The 18976-nt window shown below is 27.7% G+C and overlaps 1 protein-coding gene across 2 annotated transcripts in view; it reads right to left on the bottom strand.

Annotated features, from left to right (window-relative positions):
• sick (sickie) overlaps window positions 1-18976 on the bottom strand; it is a 944125-nt gene that overhangs the window by 167132 nt on the left and 758017 nt on the right. For both annotated transcript variants that reach the window (XM_075371421.1, XM_075371422.1), the window contains 3 exons: window positions 14817-15007; window positions 11620-11959; window positions 8743-8878 (listed from right to left, as the gene is read on the bottom strand). In XM_075371421.1, coding sequence (XP_075227536.1) covers window positions 8743-8878; window positions 11620-11959; window positions 14817-15007 — 667 coding nt within the window. The remainder of the gene's footprint in view (window positions 1-8742; window positions 8879-11619; window positions 11960-14816; window positions 15008-18976) is intronic.

The raw sequence follows: 18976 nt of genomic DNA, 5'->3' as shown, positions 1-18976 counted from the left end.
TTATTTAAACAATAACATCTTCTCTTGACTTTAGTAATGTAGCATTTTAAGCATTTAAAAATAGAAACATATTTTTACAAATGTAATTTGGAATAGAAAATTAAAAAAGAATATTTTAATGAATATTGTAATAAAACATTTCTAATTTTCTTGATATGGTATCTGAAAGATTTAGTCCAAATTTCAGCAATAAGATTCAAAATAATAGTTCAAATTTTTAAAGCACAGATGGCCTGTTCTAAATACAATAACTGCTTCATTAAATTATAAAAAAATATAAAAATCATTAGGAACAAACAAATTTAAAATGCAATAATGATTTCTTAGAAAATGCATTAAAAGTTTTTTTTATAAGAGTGGATGCAATATAATATAGCTTACTAGATCAGTTTTACTTATTATGTCTTAACACCAACAAATAAATGCTAAGAAATCTTTTCCTTTAATATTCTGTTCCGACTTACTGATGCAAATAACCTTTTTTGCAGAATACTTTTTTTGTATTTTAGTTTCCAATCGATCTGCATTTAATTTACAGTGGTGTAATCAACACTATATTCAAAGTATTTTTTGTAAAAATAAGAACGTACCGTACCGCTTGGCATTACCATAATTTGAGTTTGCATTATTAATTAATAATGAAATAATGTAAATGTTCATACATACAAACTACTTAATTTCTGATATTTCATAAAAATTAAGTAAAGAAAACTTCAGATTTTACAGCAATAATTTACATTTGCTTATAAAATTATATGCAAAACATAACAAATCAAAGTAGTTCAATGATGTAACTAGTAAATTATATATGTTCATCAGCCAAAAGAGTTTCAGACCAATTTAAGAACTACACAAAGCTGAGACAGCATAAGAGAAATCTTTGACCAAGGAATTGGTTAGTTACTTCACCATAAAAAACATATATTAACTACATTTACTGTAACTCAACCATGTTCTAACTAATAATATAAGCACATTAATCAAATCAACTAGGTAGGTATAGCTTGCCCAAGTCGAATTGGCATAGATCTGATGAACAGCATAGCTGTATATCTTGCCTAACGAGCACAGGTTTATAATGCTACTCGATTAAAGAGAGTATGTATACATACTGTCTTTAATCGACTATTGTTTATTCCAATCAATGAACTAATTCCCATCTTATATTTATTAGTTACTTATTTAATCCTGTTTATATATTATTAAATTAATAATTTGTTTCTTAATAGACCCTGAAATAGATATTTTATGCAATATCATGCAGACTAATCGGCTGTTACGGATTAGTGTTTAGGCCTAAATGTATTTATTTATAGTTTTATAATTGTATAAAACATCCACGCCAAACACACACAAGACTGATGTCTACTGTTTATGCTACGCTCTTTGCCTTTTGTTCTGGGACTGGCAAACAAATATATGAGAACCACTTTTTTAAATACTGCTTCAACTACTTTTCCTTGCATCCCAACCTTTAGTATTCTGAAAAATGCCACCCTGAAAAGATACTCCAGGTGCTTGTAGAACCATCAGATTGTGTGAAATGCAGTTTACTCCCCATTTCAATAAACACTTGTTTTCATGTGAAGATTTCAACTAAATTTTTTTGAAATAAAAGAACCAGAAAAAGGTAAAAATTTGAACAAATATTTACAGAACAACTTTGTTTTATCTTTAAATCTAAAAGTATTTATGAATGTATTAATCAATTAAAGATGAATGAAAGTAGTCAGTACTGTAATGTAATGTAAAATGGTCACTATTCAGTTAAATATTATATATATATAGAATAATAAAAAAACGACATTTTCTTTAATAATATATTGTAAGTAATTTGACTATAAGTAAATACTAATTATAGAAAAGTACATTTTATGTTATTTTAATATTATATAATATATGCCATATATAACTAATATGTTATACATTTTGAAAAAGCAGTTAAAAATAAATGCAGTGGCTAAAAAAACATGTTGAAGTGAATTAGATACTAAACAAGTGTATAAAAATAAGAAGAAAAGATAAATTTTGCATATAATATATCAAAAATTTATATTTTAAAAATGAAGTAATATGAAAGGCTGTGATTTAAATTTTATAAACTAAAACAATAATTGCATCATAATATAATTATTTGTTTCATTCGGAAACAAGTATTTTCATAAAGATCAAATTGCTACTAGATCTAACCTGCTGCATATAACTGGAGCAAAGATTCATTTAAGGATAACCATGAGCTACTGTATATTGATTCCAGTATTCCAAATTAACTTAATTTCTTACAATTTTTTTTATCAATATCCTATTATTTGGCATAAAAAATATAGTATCAGGAATATAAGTTTTTAAGTGAATGCCTTTTCTAAAGTGTAACATAAAGAGTCACTGGTTTTATTTTTTTGATATTTTTTCTGATGTATACCTCATGGTTTTTTCCTTTTTTCCCCAAGGAAAAGGCTTACATTTTTGTTAACGCAAAATTATGAAACCCTTATAAACATATGTTTTATTAACAATTATTTTTACGTGGGCATGAGTTAATGACTTAATTGGAACTTATCTATTTCTTCCATATATTGTGGACTATTAGTAATTAATTGAAACGAAGAGTTGTAATATAAAATTTTAGATATGGACTACCTAAGTTAATAATTATTTAAAATCAATGGGAAAGAATGACAAAAGGTTTTAAATATTCAGATAGGTTGGAGTCCATTAGTAAATAATGGCAAAAGCCCTTGATTTCAAAAAAAGGAAAGTGTTGCTTGTATCACAATATTCAAGTAAAGTTGATTAAAACAATAAGAAATTTTAAAAAAAATATATCTTTATATTCATAATATAAAGATATTATGAATAAGCTTGATTTTATTTATTTAAATTAATTCTCTATACCAGTACTTCCCGCTGAATGTTTTTATGATGATGTCATAAAACAAAAAATATCAAATACTAGCTTTCTTGATTATATTGTGTTTAGTAATGAGTCAACATTTCATCTTATTAAACAAAATTAATCTTATTAATTTAAGTTAACTCACATAATGTCCATATCCGAAGGCAATGCAAAAGGGATTTCCAAAAATTAAACATTTTCTGTGCAATATTTTGATGTTAGTTAATGGGTTGTGGCTGAAGCAAGAGTAAAGAGTTGCTTATATGGATATGCTTTGTATATGCTCTTTTCTCAACTGCAGAATGGACCAGAGATTGGTAACAAGTTGGTGTACCTCCTCACTTGTATAACTCTGTATAGGATTGGCTGAATGATGTTTTCCCCCAACCATTGGATTGGTTGGCAAGGACCCAATGACAGAACTTGTTTGCGATGGCCTTCAAGGTCAATCTGACCCCAAATGAATTTTTTTCCTTTGTAGCTCTACAAGGATCTTGTGTATGGCCCTCCACTAATTACTAATCTATTGGGAGGCACAGGATTGAAGAAGTTGTTATCCATTACAACAAAAGTTTGTCCTAACGGCTGGATGTATGCCATGTGACAAAAGTTTCTCACATTAAACTCTTGTTGGGTAAATCTGTAAGAATTCCATTTCATTTTATTTGTGATTATTAAGTCAAAATTGAGAGCTACTTAATAGTTTTAAAATCTCTTTATTTTGAAATTATGTTCATACTTCTATAATATCTAAGAATTATTTTCCTCTTATGGACTGTAGGAATGAAATTGCCATACTACTTGCATTATGTATCTAGGTTGCTAAAAAAAAAAACAGTATGCAGACAACAAAAGTAAAAGTTATCTAAAAAAATTTAATTTATAAAGGGTTCATAAGATATTTGTCTTAAAATATTGTATGAACTGCAATTTCATACATTACACATATTTCTGTGCAATAGCCTGATGACAGGTTAATGGGCTGTGGCTGAAGCAAGAGTAACAGAGTTGCTTATTTGAATATGCTGCGTACATGGCTCTTTTCCCAACTGTAGAATGAACCAGAGATTCTGGTAACAAGATTGTGTGCCTCCTCACTGCTATAACTTGTATAGGATTGGCTGAATGACATTTTTCCCAACCATTAGGTCATAACACATTAGGTATTAAGTAATTTACCAAATTACTCTATTAAACATTATTTTTGGATCAACCAAAATTTTGCTATGATTTTGGAATATCTGTAATCCTCTTCCCAGTTACTGTCGCAGATAATTGGGTGGTTGACTATATTTAAAAAAATTCCTTATAATATTACTCAATTAAAAGATATAATTAAAATAAATTGTAAGCAAAAAACTTGTCTAATAATACCTAAGTGAATTATATTAAAGAGATAAAGATTAAATTAAAAAATTATCTTTTTTTATTTTATACTCTACTTAAATTTCCTCTGCATTTTAATTCTCATGAAGGAAATAAAATCTCATCAAACCTTTAAATTAATTTTTATTCCACTACTACAGAAAAATACAACTTGTTTAATAAAAATTATTGCTTAACTGAAGTCAATTATAACTAAATTAGTTGCCTAGCCTAGAATCAAATTTCTTTTCAATATAAAGACTTAAGGTTTCAAATTATAAAATTAGCACAACTATTAAAAAAAGTATTTTTAATCCTTTCCTTTCCACATTTTAATCCTAAGGATTAATGAAATATATAAATTATACAACTGCAATGTAAGTTCAAAATCCATTACAAATCACTAATTAAACAGTTTAAAATAAGGTGGTGGTATTCTAAGTAATAAGGTGGTGGTAAGGTAAGTAGTTTTAAACATGTAAAAATATAACGTCATAATTTTCCAAGTACACATGTCATGTATGAATAGATGAACCATGTTATAATTTACTTTAAGAAATAAATTAGGCATGTTTTTAAGTAAAATCCTGGTTCTTTTATCACTAAAATTTATCATTATACTATCGCTAAAAAGAATGCAATCAGCATAAGAGTAATACAGCTTTGCTTAAATGATTAGACTATCTCATTATATGAAACATTTCATAAACCCCATGGAATTAATTTTATTTAATTTTGGGATTACACTACATAATTCAATTTTCTTCTGTAGCAATTTTATCGAAAATCTTTGAATCCCTCTGATTCACTATGGAAGATAATTCAATTATTATGAAAGAAAATATGTATTGGCCATTTAAATATTGCACATTAATTTAATAACTCTTCTATGTGTCTTCAAAATCTCAGATAACCAAAAATATTATATTAGTGTTGGATTGCAGTTCAAAACTATTCACGGAGTCTCCCTCATCTATATAGCAGGTAATTGAAATAAATTTTTTCTTCAATTCTCCTTTCTTCAGTTCTCCTATTTAAATATTTTGTTATATTCATTGATTATGTCACAGAATCTATACATTGTTATAGGCTCTGTGAATTTCTAGGAAACTAAGTAGGGATATAAAATTTTAACAATGGAAAATGGTAGAAATATTATATTTAAACTGCAATGTCGCAATAAAGTTTAGCTTTGAGGTTAAGTAAAAAAATATTGGTGTTAAAACATCTGGCTACACTTCAAATTAATACAAAAAACAAATACTGTGATATTTGGAATACTACGTATTTTATCTACTGTTATATATGTTATAAATAGGCATTAATTTGCCAATCCATACTAGTGAGAACAAAGCAAAGATTTTGCACTAAAAATAATATAATAGTATAATTAAGTAGATATAAATAAACAAATTCCATTAAATATTATTAAGAGAAAAACCTAAGTTTGAAAATTTTTTAATTTTATTTTAACAAAATAAAATTCAGCAATCAATACAAACTGTTAATACAAATTTTTTCTACTTAATATGAACATAGAAAAACTGACATCAATTTAATAATTTTTCAAATCTTTATATATACTTTAAATTCAATGACAGAAACAATACAAATAAAAGTTTTTTTATATTAGTAATGATAAAACTATAAACAGCAGAAATCCATTAGTCCAGCTTGTGGTGGACTGGAAAATTCTGTAGTTCAACATGGTTGTTGATTACAACCAATGTGGCTTACGAGAAACTTATAATCGTCTTGGCAGAATAAAAGAGCAACAGCAAAATGTGTGAACTGAATATGAAATACATTACTTAACAGATACAATGATACTACATTTATGAAAGGATCTAGTGGTACATTAACAAATTACAACACATAATAAAAATGGTTACAATGATCTGATATAATTGGATCAGTAAATTTAGTGATGTTATTATATTTAATTTCATCAGATCTGGCATTCAAAGATAAGTTGTTCAAAAACTGTATTTCATGTAAAAAGAAATACATTACAGTTGTACATTAAGATTTTGTATCATCAAGATTATAAACTGACAGTTATAGGATTAAAATCTACATAATTGAATTTCCAAACTTGAGTTTATACTTTTCATATCCAATAATCCTGAATTCTTTACCTTACTGAATCTTTAGAATTCAACTGTATTAGATTAAATTACAAAACTAAACATACGAGATCTGTTCAGAAATAAACGAGCATTTTTAATAACGTGCCAACAGAAATATTTAGTGACATGCAATTGGCAGCAATGTGTTTCACATAACCTCCTCTGTAATCTCATTTTCTTGGATTGCTGATATCTTGTTTAGTTTTCATGTTATTGTTATTTGAGTGCAACGTGTTTAAATATTTGTAGCGACTTTTGTAATGTGTGATTTTTTGATAATTGAACTTTTGTCTTTGTCTCAATGTCATAGCTGTAAATCCAGCTTTCATTTCCCATTATGATCCTTTGCATGAATTTTTCATTGTTATTAGCTTGTTCAAGAAGTTGTCAACAAATATCGACTTGATGTTCTGCTGTTTGGTCATCAAACACTTAAATACATTGCATTCAAATAACATAACACAAAAACTAAATGAGATATCAACAAACCAAGAATGTGTGGTTACAGAGGAGGTTATGTGGAACACAATGCTGTCAACTGCATTTCACTAAATATCTCCGTTGGTACGTAACTAAGAACGTTCGGTTATTTTCTGAACAGACCTCGTATAAAAAATATATCTTTGATGTCATTTCTAATCGTTCATATAAGGTTCAAATATTTAATATAACTGTAACTTAAACTAGAGGTAAACAGCAATAAACAATTACATACAAAATAAACTCCTGAAAGCAGAATTAAAAATAAATCAAGCGTGAGGTTCTAAAGCAAATAAAAAAAATTTCAAGTAAGAATATTTAAGTAAGCCCATGCTGGCAAGAAACACCCTATAACTTTTTTAAAAATAAGTTTAACAAATTTAAGCTTTGCAAGGAAACTTTCACACAGTACAGTTTCTTTCAAACAACTGGACAAAATCACAAAAAGCATCATTTTCAACTGTACCTGGGAAATGTCCGATCACGGAGATAGCTGTAAAATTAAAATAACTAATTTTTAACCTGTTTATTACGTTTTGTTGTTTCAACAATTAAATAGTAGATAAATTATATGATGTAATTTTTAACATAAACAAGCATTAATTTTAATTCATTTCTGTATATGCCAAAAACTGAATGTGAACACAAAATTTACGAAATAAATGTACAGAAGGATAAATGAAACATGAATTTATATTATTATCCTAAGTGAAGGAATAGTCTGGATGATAAGAAAAATAACTTGCATAAAAAGAATTTAGTGAATTTAATTATGAAAATGATTTACAAAAGTGAATCAATATGTTTTTTTTTTTGTTTTTTTTTATAATGAACACATATATTTTTAAATGTAAAAAACATTATTAGCATTTTATTAAAATGAATAATCATAATAATAACAACTGCAAGGAAATTATACGAAATAAAAATCAGGGATAGCAAATAATTAAAATATATTGTACTATAACTAACATAAACTAAATAAATATATGTGCATAAAAAATTAATAAGGAATGGTACAATCAAGAAAAATAATTAACAACCAGAATGTAAAAGTACGCACATCAAAAATGGAAATGTAGGCTATTTTTTATGCAATGTAGTAATAAAAAAAAAAAGGTTGTATGATTTGCTGCATCATTTGTATGTGATGATTCTGTCAAAACTATCATACAATTTATCATTCAGTAACATGGTGGGATTTTGGTTTACTTCTGTTGTAGTAGGTGCCAATATATGGGTCCCAAAGAAAAATTTAATATGTCTATTTCTGCCATGTTTTGGTTTATTTTGTTTTAAAGAAAAGTAAAATGTGTTTAACTTACTTGTTTTCAGTTTATTAAATTTCACAAGAATTACATTCTTTACAATTATTTAAATTTTTATTTGTTTATTGTTTATTTATACAAAATAATTTTCTTGGAAACAACTACAGATATAGTTCTGGGACCCAGTTTTTTTTTAATATTCAAAAATTTTTTGCTGTACCTTAAAAACAAAGTATTTCTCTCTACCTATATTTATAATGAAGTTTTCTTTAATATTATTTACTAATAGAAGATTTCCAGAAGTTATTTCCATCTCATTGTGAAACATCCTTTTACAATGCTCTCAATTATTTATTAAATAAAATATATAAATTCCATGCAGTAGCCCAATTTCAGCTTAACTGTCACCATACGTACTAAATAACAACCTACCATCATGTTTAAAAAGGGAAGAGTACAATAATTACAAAAAAATAACAATATGTCTAACACTATGCTGATTGCACTTGGTTAATAATATGAATAATTAATTCATCGTTACATGATAGTGATGATTAGATTTTAATAATTCATAACTTTATAAAATATGCACTTAATAACTTACCTAATACTATTGCTACGACTAAGTCGATTAGTAGCTCCAGGTGACCCGGAGCCGAGCAGTCTTGTATGCGTTAAACTTGCTCTATGATGTAATTGAGCAGGTAATGATTCAATGCTATCAGCTTCAACCATACCAACTAAAAGAAAAATAAGTAATAAGAAAATATGTGTATTCATTTAGAGTAATATTTAATCTTAAAAAATTTAATCAATTAATTTATATATTTCATTACTTGTCTTACCCAATTAATGTGCCATGCATACTTTATAAACACACTCTATTAGATAGTGTCTGAATCTTGTCTGTCACAAATTACTACAGAAAAACTAATATTATTATATTGGTTAGCTGTGGATTATCAGTCTTGGATATACTTCAGGCACTAACTCCTCCTACATAGTTGTAAGCACATTTAAAATTTTTTTACCTAATTTCTTAATTTAAAAAAAAAAAATAGTTTCATATTTTAAAAAGAATTCTAAAAAAAAAAAAGAAGGCTTAAGAGAACTTAACCTGGTACTGAGCAGAAAGTGGTGAATAAAAAGAATCTATGACTCTCAGAGGCAGTGTGATTAGATTCAACAAACTACCACCCTCCTGGTTTCCCTTACAAATTAATTCTTTCTTGGATACAAATCATGGAATTTGTATCAGCCATCACCCTGACAGCATCTACTTTTATTAGCCAGTAGGGCAAATAAAAATTACTTCTTTTCTGGAACTAAATAAGATGGCTATGATGCCTATGGTACTGTCTACGGCCTCTGTTTTCCACACAAACACAATAAGCAAATTAATGGCTGAAATGTTTATAGCCTGTTTCTTAAATCTATATCTAAAATTAAATCAGTTTAGTTTCTCAAATTTTCTTTTTAAGTTTTTAGTTATGAGTCATTATTTTGAGAAGTAATAATGTTATTTATTTTTTAAGAAGTATAAATGCAACAGTATGTAAAATCTGAATCTTTGGAAACACAAAATAAATCAGATTTTTAAACAATTTTGTAATCTGTAACCGCAATTTTTTGCATTCTAATAGACAAATTTATTAAAACATCAGGCAATTATCTCACATAGGCAATGATCAGAGGACAATAGAATTGTAAGTTAAACATAACTGATGATTCTGATTAAAAGAAAAAAGCTTCTACCAGGTTCAGTAATTATCATTTGTCATTCAAGTTTACAGTAATCTATATCTTAGAATTAAAATCATTAATTCTTTTACCCCTAGATATTAAAATGTAGTTCCAATTATGACCTCGCTTCACACAAAAACTTCTTTACTTTGGTCCTTTATAGGTCCTAACAAAATCTTTGATCAATCATTTGCATGTTTAGACAATGAAGAGCTGTAAAGTGAACAGGTATCTCACAGAAAGACCAAGTTCAACAGTTTTTAATCAATTTTGATAATACAAGTACAACAAAGTTTATTTTGCAAGGTTTATTTTGCAAAGTTTATTTAAGTTTATTTTGCAAAGTTTACCTACACACTAGGTCTGAAAAGTTCCCGAACTAAATTTCTATAGTCGATACAAGTAGCCCCATCTCTTGAACAACCAAGGAACTATGTAGAATGATATCTGACGAGTATGTGTACAAAATTTCGTCACTTTAGTCTTGAGTTATATTTGGCTGCATATGTTGTGTTCATGTGACCTTGTGCAAGCTCGCGACATGGAGCAGAGAAGCACAATAAAATTTTTTTCGACTTCAAAAATCTTTTGTTGAAACTTGTTCTGCGGTGTAGCAAGCATTTGGTGATGAAGCCGCATCTCATACAACGTACACATGATAGAAGCGATTAAAAGACAGTAGAGTATCATTGGATGATGACGAATGAAGCGGGAGACCGTCAATAGCTGTTCATGATGAAAACATTGCGAAAGTACATGTGGTCCTACTTGATTACTCTTTAGGCCATAGCAGAAGAGCTAAACATCGGTAATGACGTGGTACATACAATTCTAAAAGAAAAAATGAACCACCAAAAGGTGGGCTCTCATTTCGTTCCATATTTCTTGACTGAAGAACAAAAACAGGTGCATCTTTCTTGTGCTCGCTGAAACTGATACTGACCCGAATGTTTTTCAAACAATTATAACTGGGAATAAAAGCTGGTGCTTCATATATGATCCGTAAATGAAGAGTCAATCCGCTGCTTGGTTGAGTCTTGGAACACAAAGACCAGTGAATATCAGGCAGCAAAAATATCATGAATTCTAAATTCTATTTATAAGTAATGAAATGCCTTATGCATCACATTCATCTAATTTGGCCCGAGTACCAGTATCCGGGCAGTTGGACTCTCTTGCACGGCAATGCCCCGGCACACATGGCAACAGTTTTAACATGTTATTAACCCGCAGATCAAATCACCGTCTTATCCCATCCAACCTATTCACCCGACTTGGCTCCAGCAGACTATTTTCTGTTCCTGAAACTCAAGTTGAAAATGAAAGGTTGCTTTTTCGACAAAATTACGGCCATCCAAAGGGCTTGCACCGAGCAGTTGAAGTTGATCCCACAAAGTTTCTCCATAGAGTTTGACAGGCTCTGCCAGCCCTGCAACTATATATATAACCAAAGAAGGGTTCTATGTAGAGGGCTGATGTGAGTAAATTCATTTATCTTTAAATCTGTATTTTTATTTAATTCGGGAAATGTTCAGACGTTCTGTGTATACATAGATCTAATAAAGTATGAATAGACTGATACATAAAGCAATTAATTTTAAGATAAACTGAACCAAAGTTTCAAATATTTCGTTTTTTTTTATAACAAAAAATTATTTCCTGATCTTCAAAAGAATATTTATAATAAGTGAAATTATAAATAAAAATCATGTTAAAAAAGTAATTGGTATATAATTACCAGCTGTAGATCTAGCTGGAAGAGAAGCTGTGTAAGCAGAGGTATGACGAAGCCATGAGCTGTATGGACTAGCAAGTGATGCAAGATCTGCATAGTTGGAATCTGACAAAGAACCAGTGTCTCGTTCAGAATGTGGATGTGAGGTACGTGTTTTAGGTAAGCTCTGTGATCCAAGTAAGAGTCGTTCTCTAACAGTGGCAGATAGCTGACCACTGGTTGCTCCACCACCGCCACCACCACCACCACCTCCTCCTGCACTGCTACTGCTTGTCCCACTAACTGATGGACTTCCAGAACTGTATGTTTTTATATCTGTTTGAGTACCACCAGACACTTTTACCTGTAAAATGACAAAGCAATAAACAAAGTAATAAAAAAGAATTGAATTGAAAATTTGATCTAAGCCACAATATATAAATTTTTAAAATAATCACGGACTGAAAACCATTAAAAAAATATGTAGAATTTAGAGATACAGAATAAAATTTAAAGAAGTTAGGATGATTTAATAATTTTTTTTTTTTAAATAAACATTTGGTTGTGGAAGCAATTAATCTTTGAGGAAAAACACCTTAATTTAAATTTAAATATTACATTGTCATCTGAAATTTGATTAAGACAGGAATTTTATACAGTACCAAAATGTTAATAAATACTCCTTATCATGCTTTGAAAATTATCAATTTTACTTAGATATGATTAATGAAATAGAGCGTTCCCACAATATATCCCTCTCAAACTAAGTTTTATGGTTTACTAGTCTATTCTCATTTAAAATTTATATATAACATTTTTCTGCTATTTAAATAAGTGATCCCCTAATATTTGAGAAGGGGGCACTGTTTGATATAATTGACAATACTGATAATTAATTCAGCACTAGTCATATCTAAAAAAATTTAGTCTCTTTCAAACAACAATGAAAAGTACTTAATATTCTGACAATGTATCTTATACATCTGATAAACAATAAAAATATTTAAAGTTTATATATTTATTTAGATTATACGGTAATATTTAAAACTTGATTGAAAAGATATTGAAAAAGTACCAAAAATGCTTTCATTAGCGAGTTAACTAGTAGTCATTTAGGAGATTTATTAAAAAAATATTACTTTATTTAATCAGCTGGATGAAAATATCCAGCTATATTTGCCCAATAACAAATGTTTGACAAGAAAATCTTCCAAATTTTCTTCTAAGATGACGACTTTTCAATATGTCTATCTTAATTGTATATACTTAAAAACAAAAATATTATGAGATAACATTTGAAAGGCAATGAAAAATTTCAAAAATAAAAATGGGTTTGAAAGAAAACTTAATAAATATAATAAAATGACAGTAATTTGGGGTAATAAATAAAATAAACACTGTTAATAAAAGAAAATTATTTTTAAATAAAAAAAAAATTATTTTTTATGATTTCATTTTCTTTCACTTGAAGTAAATAATTTTGTAATGTACTGCTATTTCTTTACGTTAAGTCTTAAAATAAATTCAAATGCTAACAATATTAAAGTTTGTAAAATTATTTTTTTAAATAATAGAGAGAATAACCAATCGTAGTCTCTCAATTATGAATCTTTGATTAATTGTTAATGTTTACTTAATTGTTTAAATTAATGAAGCGATTATTTGATTAATTATTATTCTGCATTTAATGAATGTTTGATTTGTAAACTTATAGTTTAACATTCTTAAAATTAGTTTAGTTAAATGTTATATTGAATGAATAGTTAATTAACTAAAATATTTTTCTAAGCTGACCATAATTATCAAATTTTCTATTATGTTTACCATAATGATTACAATAAACATCTGAAAAACAATTTACTGATGAAAATGGCAGAGTAAACCCCCAAAAACTGGTTTACTAAAATAAGTTGAAATATAGAAAACAAATGTTTTGTTATATTTATATATTTCCCAGTTTTGGCCTAACTTTCATTCCATTAGATCAGAGGACATCACAAAACGATTTTTTTTCTTTTTGTAGTGAAATATAATTTTTTTTGGCCTTGTTCAACACAAAATTTCACCAAACTGGGCTGAATTTCTGAAGTAAATAATTACTCCAAAAATAATCTTAGGACCCAAAAAAATGAGGGCTGCACATGATAACAATAGTTAAAATACCAATTTTTTGTACTTAATTTCTAATATTGAAGATCTAACTGTACTCTAGTATTAATGTGACTTGGGGACCTTTTACAAAAGGCAATTCCATGAAACTAGAATTAAGAATTTAAAACTTTTTTTTAATTTCTGATATTTTATCTGTTTTCCAAGTTATGACTGATATTAAACATGTTATATGAAGTAGCTACCGAGCAAGGGATTTAAATGAGATCCAAAACTTTTTATTAAAAATTTGATTTCTTTTTTTGCAATTATATTCACACAATATAAGTTTGATAATAAAAATTCATTTGGTCAAGCGGGTGGGTCAATCAATAGGGGATTTTAATTTTTACTGAGAATTCTGGTTTATTTTGTTTTTCAATTACACTTTTAACACTGCACAGTTTTAAGGTAAAACTGTCATTTGACCACGTAGGTCATATTGAATCCAAAAAAATTTTTTCACTGAACTTTTTTCATAATTATACTCTATATATTACATAATTAACTCATTAATATTTCAAATCCTAATAGAATAAAAATTTGTCAAGGTAAAGTTGTACAACCCTTTGCTTTTTAATACATAAAAAATTCAGGAGTGCTAGATTTGAATTTATTATTAATCCCTAATACAGGCAAATCTATTTTTGAAAGGTTCATTATTGTTTTTCTTCCTGATCATCTTCATACGTAAGACTTTTATTTATATCACATTATGTCATATTATGTACCTGAAAATATGTTATAAATCTTCTTGGTGTAATATCATTAGAGATTGCTTTACAAGTTTATTCTGCACATTCTATTTCATATAGTTCTTTATAATAAATTTCTGATGTTGGTGAATTTGTATATATTCAGTTTTTATTTATTTATCTATAAAAAGATACTGTACAAAAAATAAATAAACAAATAAAAACTGTTTAGTTAAACTATCCTATTTTGCAGACATTTAAATCTTTCAAATTGATTTGAAAAAACGAAGATTAGAATTTAAATAGTTTATAGTGATAATTAAGATGATTTATCAATAAATAAAAATTTTAATTGGTAAACGAAAAACAGATAAATACCTTAGTTCTTGGTACAGCAGAGACCTGAGCAGTACGAGTTTCACCTTTTCCCGTGCCATTAATTGGTCTCTTAACATACCCAAAACTAGGGGGCACACCACGAACTTTACCTTTTCCTCCACCTGCATTGCTTTGCTTTCTTTCCCCATTACAATAATCAACCTCACTAATTCCAAGTTCTTCTTTAGATCCTGGAAAAATAAATAAAATATTGGAAAAAAATTAAAAACAATAAATTTGTAACAATTATTTCATGATACAAAATTATTATTTATAAACATATTTTATATGCACATAAATATTACATTAATAAATATTTTTCTTACATAATACATATATGCACAAGTAAACTCTAACACACACATGCGTGTGCGCGCAATACTAACCTGATCCCTCATGGAGGAAGATACCCATCTTACAATGATCTCGGTTACCACCCCACCCCCTCTGATCATGGCCATGATGGGATTTACCAGAGGTCATCTTCTTTTAAACCCTCTAAACCTGATAACACATTACGGTCATCAGTTTGGCCTCCATCAGGATGTCACCGATACAAATGTCTCAGGGCAGACATTTCCTTCAGTGTATTTACATAACTTACAATTGGTTGTGGTTGGAAGATGACCTCATATGGCCTTTTCCAACCGCAATCACCTACCATAACTTACAATCCTCAATTGTGAAATTAACTGATTCATGGAAGCACGATCCCCACGCTTTCCTCTACCACCAAAGGTTTCACACAAAAGCTCTTCTCACATCTAATTTAAATTAGACTATGCACTCAGATCATTACTTGATCGATTATTTAAACACAAAAAATACTATACTCATACCAAAAAACAAGTGAAATACATAGCAACACTGACAATTTTGTCCTACAACTCAATTTACTCAAAGTCCTCTTGATTTATTTAAAAATCAAGAAACAGATTTAGATTTAATAAGCCTCTCATGAAAACATACCCTATCTCTCTCTGGTCTAGTCCACTTTCGGAAGTTAATGCCTATACTATCCCACACAGCAGCTCTATCACAGAGTTCGCTACAAATCTATTCTCATCCTAAGAGCGAATATCTCAGCTAGCCCAGGACTTGACACCAAAATGCCTATGTAAGTGAAATAAGCACTCAGTCAAACCCCTAGTCATTTGGGTTGCTATTCTATGTATACATCTATAACAACATCAGACCCCCTCAGCCATCCTCCACAAAGCCAAAAATCTAAAGAAGCTTGCAACTATGTTCCCTTCCCTTTTGGTTTTGAATTAATATTCGATAATATACTATTGTTAAATTGGATTAAAGTGGGCTAGAAGTTTACTGAATAAACTGAAGTATGGATTAATATGATTAAAATAGAAAAGTCTTTCAAAATTCAATCTGGGAAAACATTTGCATACACGTATGCAAAAACATCTGCTATGCTATATTTTATAATTTTTACCACCAATTGTATTGCATTTTTAACATTTAACATAACAGTAAATATAATGAAAAGAATGTGAAACAAAATAACCAGATTCTGAATGCAATTTACCTACAGTTATCTTGTACTTCATATATATATAAACAACCGTTCTATTGATTAAAATAAATTTATAATAGCTGATAATTTTCTATATATTTGTCGAATACATATTCTATTTTTACAAATTGGTTAAGATTTAATGATTTAAGTAGGCAGTCATTTTTTTTTTCATTCATTATAGAAAACAATTTTAAGGTTAAAATAAAGTAAATTTTAAAGTTGTAATTAATTATATTGTTATGACTTTCTAAAGTAATGTTTTTAAAGAATTAAATTTTTTTTTGATTGGAATAAAAAATGAACAAAAGAACTCTAAAATAAGATAATTGTCAATCAATTTTAATATATAGATTGGCTACTAAGCATTAGACATTACACTTATGAAAGATAATTTCTTAAAACTGTATTATTATTATTATTATTGATAACTTGAATTTTATCACAATCTTTCAATTAATGTAAATCTTGTAAAATGTATCTTTCATTTTTGCATCTGGGTTCAGATTCAATGAAAATAACATGGATTGATGAAAATGTTCAAAATTAATAAGAAAGTGAATTCTGCTCAAATTTTCAAATTTGGATTCTGTTGGTTTATTTAATGTGTATTTATTGTGTGTTTTAGGGAATATGAAATTGTTTTATTAATTCTGGTGAATTTAGAACACCTTTGCTTTAAACTGTGTCCAGTAGAGAATATAATGCAATCTGGTCAGAGTAAGAATATTGTAAGAGTTATGTAATACGAGTCCAAGTAGACATCTTGTTTCTTTGATGACTGTGTTTTGTGTAAAAAAAAGATTTTTTTAATTCTAAAACTATTTTATATTAGCTTTTTAAAAAAATTTAAGCTTTTGTCTGAATCTTTTTTATGTATACTATAGTTATTATTTTTATATTTTTATTTATCATAGAAGTGAATCATGTACTGTTATATGTATTTGTATGTGCTGTGTAATTCTGAATGTCCTTCCATATGATCTTTAAATAATAAGGATGTAAGTTGTCTGTGGATCAACCTTCTAGAACCTGATTGTTCAGGTTGGAAGGTTAACGTAGTTGGAAGATTCATTATTGAAGTGTCATTATTGATATCAGCACATTTTGAAAGTGTGTGTTCATTTTTATAATGGTGTGTTCAGTTTCAAACATTAATTGATAACATATTTCATTTATGTACATTAATGTTCACATACTAACAAATAACAAAATAATAAAATGGTACAAATAAGTTGATGAACTATCTAATTATACAGAGGCCATATAAGAATATTAAAATATTATGAATTTACTTTAATTTAAAATGAAGTATATTCAATTGAGTGTTTCAATTCTTTTAAACAGTACATCATGGATATCAAAAGATTCAAATTTGACATGATTATTCAATATAAAGTACTGTCATATGTCTACATACAATTTAATTTACCTTACAGAGGAGTTTAACATTTTACAAATAATTAAAAAAAATAATTGATTATTAATCAATCCGGGTATTCCTCAAAAGGTTTATTTTTGTATAATTTAATACTTTAAATCCTTTTTTTCTCAACAACAGTTTTAATACAAAAACTAGAAAACTCTATTACACAACAAAGCTTAAACATCTTTTTTAATTAACTATACGGAGCCAATAAACAGGGAAATTACTCAATCAGAAATGTCATTTCATTGCAAAATTAGTTTATCATACTGATGAAGTTTTACATCCTACTTGGTAGAGTGAATTATAACATGAAACGGCCGCTTTATCGGTTTTAAAATATCTAATTAAAACTAACTTAATATCTAATATTTGAAACTAACTAAATTATAAAATATTCATCCATTCTCTCAGTTATTATACAGTCCGTCTAACAATTAAAAAAATGTTTTTCATAACTGATTTGGTATGCATTCTTGGACAATGGTAACAGTAGAGATTGAATATGAGGGAGAATGTGTGTATCATACATTTAACTTTGCTAAAAAGAGAAAATCATTTACTCTTAAAAAAATAACAATACAAATAGGTAACCTAACAAATGACAACAAAACTATTTTCATGTAACTCAACACAATACTTCAGCTTACAAGAAAGGACCTTGTTAAGCTTACCATGTCATTTTCAATAAATTATCAAACCACTTAAAAGATCTCCCCTCCAATTTATCAAAATTAAAAAATTTACTTTTACAGAGATTATACTATTCTGTTAACAAATTAAATAAAAACCTTAAATTTTCTCTGAATCCCATTCAATGTGTATACAAATAATTTTCATAACTATCAAATAATTTTCATTAATGTCTTTTGAATGGTGATGTCTTTCATAGTGGTTAGTATATTCATGTTAGTAATTTTTAGCAATGTTTTACTAAAAATTTCCCTTGACCGATCTAGGCAAATGTTGAAACAGTTCCTTTTTTTATTCATGCAGTAGCATATTTAAACATTACTGATTTAAACATTCTGATTAATCAGAATAAACAATTTATTTATTTAACTTCAATCTATTATATAATTTATAATAATGAATTTATATTGAAAATAACATAATATGAACCATACCTCTACAAGTTATAATTATAGAAATTTTACATTAACATAAAATAATACTTCAAATTTTGAAATAATCTGGTTACAG

Source organism: Lycorma delicatula, chromosome 7 (genome assembly GCF_047948215.1).
Source record: "Lycorma delicatula isolate Av1 chromosome 7, ASM4794821v1, whole genome shotgun sequence".
In the NCBI taxonomy this organism is placed as follows: Eukaryota; Metazoa; Arthropoda; class Insecta; order Hemiptera; family Fulgoridae; genus Lycorma; species Lycorma delicatula.
This window is presented reverse-complemented; position numbering and strand designations above follow the sequence as displayed.